The sequence below is a fragment of the Stomoxys calcitrans genome, chromosome 1 (genome assembly GCF_963082655.1).
Source record: "Stomoxys calcitrans chromosome 1, idStoCalc2.1, whole genome shotgun sequence".
Classification (NCBI taxonomy): Eukaryota; Metazoa; Arthropoda; class Insecta; order Diptera; family Muscidae; genus Stomoxys; species Stomoxys calcitrans.
In genome coordinates, this window is record NC_081552.1 from 209,309,230 (window position 1) to 209,312,936 (window position 3,707).

Consider the following 3,707-nt stretch of genomic DNA (forward strand, 5'->3'; position numbering starts at 1 on the left):
GGAGGGTATAAAAATTTCTATTTGGCAACCCTAGATATGTGTTGACAAACTAGTTTTTCTCTTTCTGCGAGAGCGTAATGCCACTGAGCATGTATTGGGTTCCCCAAAAAGTGATTGCGGATTTTCTAAAAGAAAGTAAATGCATTTTTAATAAAACTTAGAATGAACTTTAATCAAATATACTTTTTTTACACTTTTTTTCTAAAGCAAGCTAACAGTAACAGCTGATAACTGACAGAAGAAAGAATGCAATTACAGAGTCACAAGCTGTGAAAAAATTTGTCAACGCCGACTATATGAAAAATCCGCAATTACTTTTTGGGCAACCCAATATATTATTATTTGTTGCTTTTGTGTTTTTAAATGGTGCGTAGCTGATCGCAGTATTAACTTTGTATTCGTAAGATAAGGTTGGCCAAACCGGTAAATATTGTCACATTTTCGTTTACTCAACAAAGGCTACATAGAGTTACTGCTATTATCTTAGATTTGGATTATTGGAACATGCTGGAAGGTCAAACAATTGAGGTGGGTACACACAGTCATTATAATTTGAAGTTCTCCCAAGCAGTACTTTCAGCACCATGGGAGACGGGCATTTTTGTCTTATTTTTAGTTCGAAGATGTGCAATTCGAAGTACCCTGGGGATATGTTGTTGGACGGTGGTATGGCAATCGCAAAGTTCGACCCCTTTTGGCTTTGCATGGCTGGCAAGATAATTTGGGCACTTGGGATAGATTAATTCCACTGCTGCCAAGGCATATTGGCTATCTCTGCATCGATTTGCCTGGTCAAGGGCGATCCTCGAAATACCCCCTAGGTATGATATACCATGTCATTGACTACGTACACATAGTGGCACGCATTGTGCAGGAGTACAAATGGCGCAAGGTGTCCCTGATGGGCCACTCCATGGGCGGAGTGGTGGCGTTCGCCTATGCCTCACTATATCCCAACAAAGTGGATTTGCTTATACAAATTGACATTTTAAAACAGCCGCATAGGGGCAAAGAATATCTATTGGCCATGATACGCAATGGCGCAGAAAAAACCATGGTGGAGAATGAACGTCTCCAACAGCTGCATAAACGCGAGCCCCCTTCGTACACATACGAGGAGTTGGAAGAAGTTCTACACAAGGGCTCAAAAAACTCCATAGCAAGGGAGAATTGCAAACATGTTCTGAATCGAAGCATAATGCCCTCGCAGCTGTATCCGGAGAAATTTTACTTTTCTAGAGATGCCAGAATGAAATGGTATCAGGAGTTTAGCGATGAACCTGGCTTAGCCATCGAAATGGCCAAACGCATGAGAAATGTAAATTATTTGCTGATAAAAGCCTCACGAACGCGACATGTGACGGCAGAAATGGAGCCCATCATAAAAGTTATACGCGAATATGTGCCCCATTTTGAACTGCACCAAGTTGAGGGTACTCACCATGTACATTTAAATAATCCCGAAGGAGTGGCCAAGCCAGTGGGACGCTTCATACTAAAATATCGCCCTGCATCGTTGGATAGCTGGTCAATGGATTATGCTCTGAAACATAGTAAATTATAAATGTTCATCGACACGGTTTGCATGTATTAATCAATAATTATTTACAAAAAATAGAGGTTGTTAAAGTCGTATATATTTTAAGTACTTAGGTGAATGAATTTATTAATGAAATCAAAATCTGTTGCAAATTTAATAAAAAAAAAATATTATGGATAAAAATTGCCATTACCGATATCATGGATAACTAAGTTCGGCCGGGCCGAATCTTATATACCCTCCACAATGGATCGCAATTGCCGAGTTCTTTGCAAACAAAGAAAAATGAATAATAACTGATATACTATTGGAGCTATATAAAGTTGTAGTCCGATTCGGACCATTAAAGAATTAAATGCTGATCATTGTAGAAGTCATTGTGTAATATTGGGTTGCCCAAAAATTAATTGCGGATTTTTCATATACTCGGCGTTGACAAATTTTTTCACAGCTTGTGACTCTGTAATTGCATTCTTTCTTCTGCCAGTTATCAGCTGTTACTTTTAGCTTACTTTAGAAAAAAAGTGTAAAAAAGTATATTTGATTAAAGTTCATTCCAAGTTTCATTAAAAATACATTTACTTTTTTTTAAAAAATCCGCAATTACTTTTTGGGCAACCCAATATTTCAGTCCATTCGGATGAGAATTGCACCTTGTAGGGGCTCAAGAAGCAAAAAAGATCGATTCAGACCATATTGGATACGTATATTGAAGGCCATGGGAGAAGGCGTGGTACAAAATTTCAGCCAGATCGGACGATAATTGCGCCCTCTGGAGGCTCAAGAAGTCAAAACCCAAGATCGGTTTGTATGGCAGCTATATCAGGTTATGAACCGATTTAAACCATACTTAGCACAGTGATACCAAAATACCTTGTGCAAAATTTCAGTCAAATCGGACGATAATTGCGCCCTCTAGAGGCTCATTAAGTTACGACCCCATATCGGTTTATATGGCAGCTATATCCGGTTATATAGCGATTTGCGCCATACATGCCACAGTTGTTAGAAGTCATAACAAAACAGCTCACGCAAAATTTCAACCAAATCGGATAAGAATTGCGCCCTCTAGCGGCTCAATAAGCTAAGATTCTAGATCGGTTTATATGGCACCTATACCAGGTTATGGACCGATTTGGACCATACTTCGTACAAGTGTTGGAAGTTATAATAAAACACCTTCAGCCAAATCGGATAAGAATTGCGCCCCCTAGCGGCTCAAGAAGTCAAGATCTAAGATCGGTTTATATGGCAGCTTACCAGGTTGAAGACCGATTTCTACCATACTTAGCACAGTTGTTGAAAGAGGAATAAGAATTGCACCTTGTACGGGCTCAAGAAGCAAAAAAGATCGATTCAGACCATATTGGATACGTGTATTGAAGGCCATGGGAGAAGGAATGGTACAAAATTTCAGTCAGATCGGACGATAATTGCGCCCTCTGGAGGCTTAAGAAGTCAAAACCCAAGATCGGTTTGTATGTCCTCTATATCAGGTTATGAACCGATTTAAACTTATCACAATGATACCAAAATAACTCGTGCAAAATTTCAGTCAAATCGGACGATAATTGCGCCCTCTAGAGGCTCATTAAGTTACGACCCCAGATCGGTTTATATGGCAGCTTACCAGGTTGAAGACCGATTTCTACCCTACTTAGCACAGTTGTTGTATTGTAGCCGTTGAGTGAAGCGGACGTGTTTTTATTTCGGAATAGGTACTACCTATTACGAAAAAATTTTAAAGCCTTTTGGAGTAGGCCAGAAATGGACTCCAAAGACTCAACATCTGCGGTGGTGGCGTCAGACCGCAGCATGTTGTCTTCCCCTCCTATAGGTGTGGGTGCCTTGGCACCTGTAGTCGTCAGACTAATAAATGAGAAAGAGACGGATAAACCAGAGGGATGCACAGTTCGTCCGCAGCCTTTAAGTAAAGGTGGAGTTTCTTTCTCGGATTCAGACAGCGACTGTGCCAATGAAACAGTCATCGCAGCCGACTCGAGAGATGAGGTCATCGAGATGACAGCAGAAGTGAGCGGTGGCTTTGCTAAGCTCACAAGTAGACCGTGAAAGCGGTCCGGTGCACGACGAAGGAGACAGTGGAGTATGTACCGGCAGCGTAATCGGGCAAAAATGCAGGATGCTGGAAGGCATAGAACTGACATTC

General features: G+C 40.8%; 1 protein-coding gene across 2 annotated transcripts; it reads left to right on the plus strand.

Annotated features, from left to right (window-relative positions):
• The first annotated feature begins 388 nt into the window (after positions 1-388).
• On the plus strand, positions 389-1,701 carry LOC106093995 (probable serine hydrolase). Of its 2 annotated transcripts, XM_013261168.2 has the most exons (3): positions 394-423; positions 488-528; positions 617-1,701. In XM_013261168.2, exons 2-3 carry the CDS (start codon positions 505-507, stop codon positions 1,562-1,564), a joined length of 972 nt encoding a protein of 323 aa, XP_013116622.2. In that variant the 5' UTR covers positions 394-423; positions 488-504; the 3' UTR covers positions 1,565-1,701. The 2 variants fall into 2 exon arrangements, with proteins under 2 accessions (XP_013116621.2, XP_013116622.2); XM_013261167.2 differs by having other exon boundaries at positions 389-528.
• The last annotated feature ends 2,006 nt before the right edge of the window (positions 1,702-3,707 follow it).

Bases quoted from the DNA above. Each gene is read 5' to 3' on its own strand.
- LOC106093995 (XM_013261167.2), top strand. From the start codon at position 505: ATGCTGGAAGGTCAAACAATTGAG. The intron at 529-616 runs GTGGGTACACAC...TCTTATTTTTAG, and splicing joins TGGAAGGTCAAACAATTGAG to TTCGAAGATGTGCAATTCGA.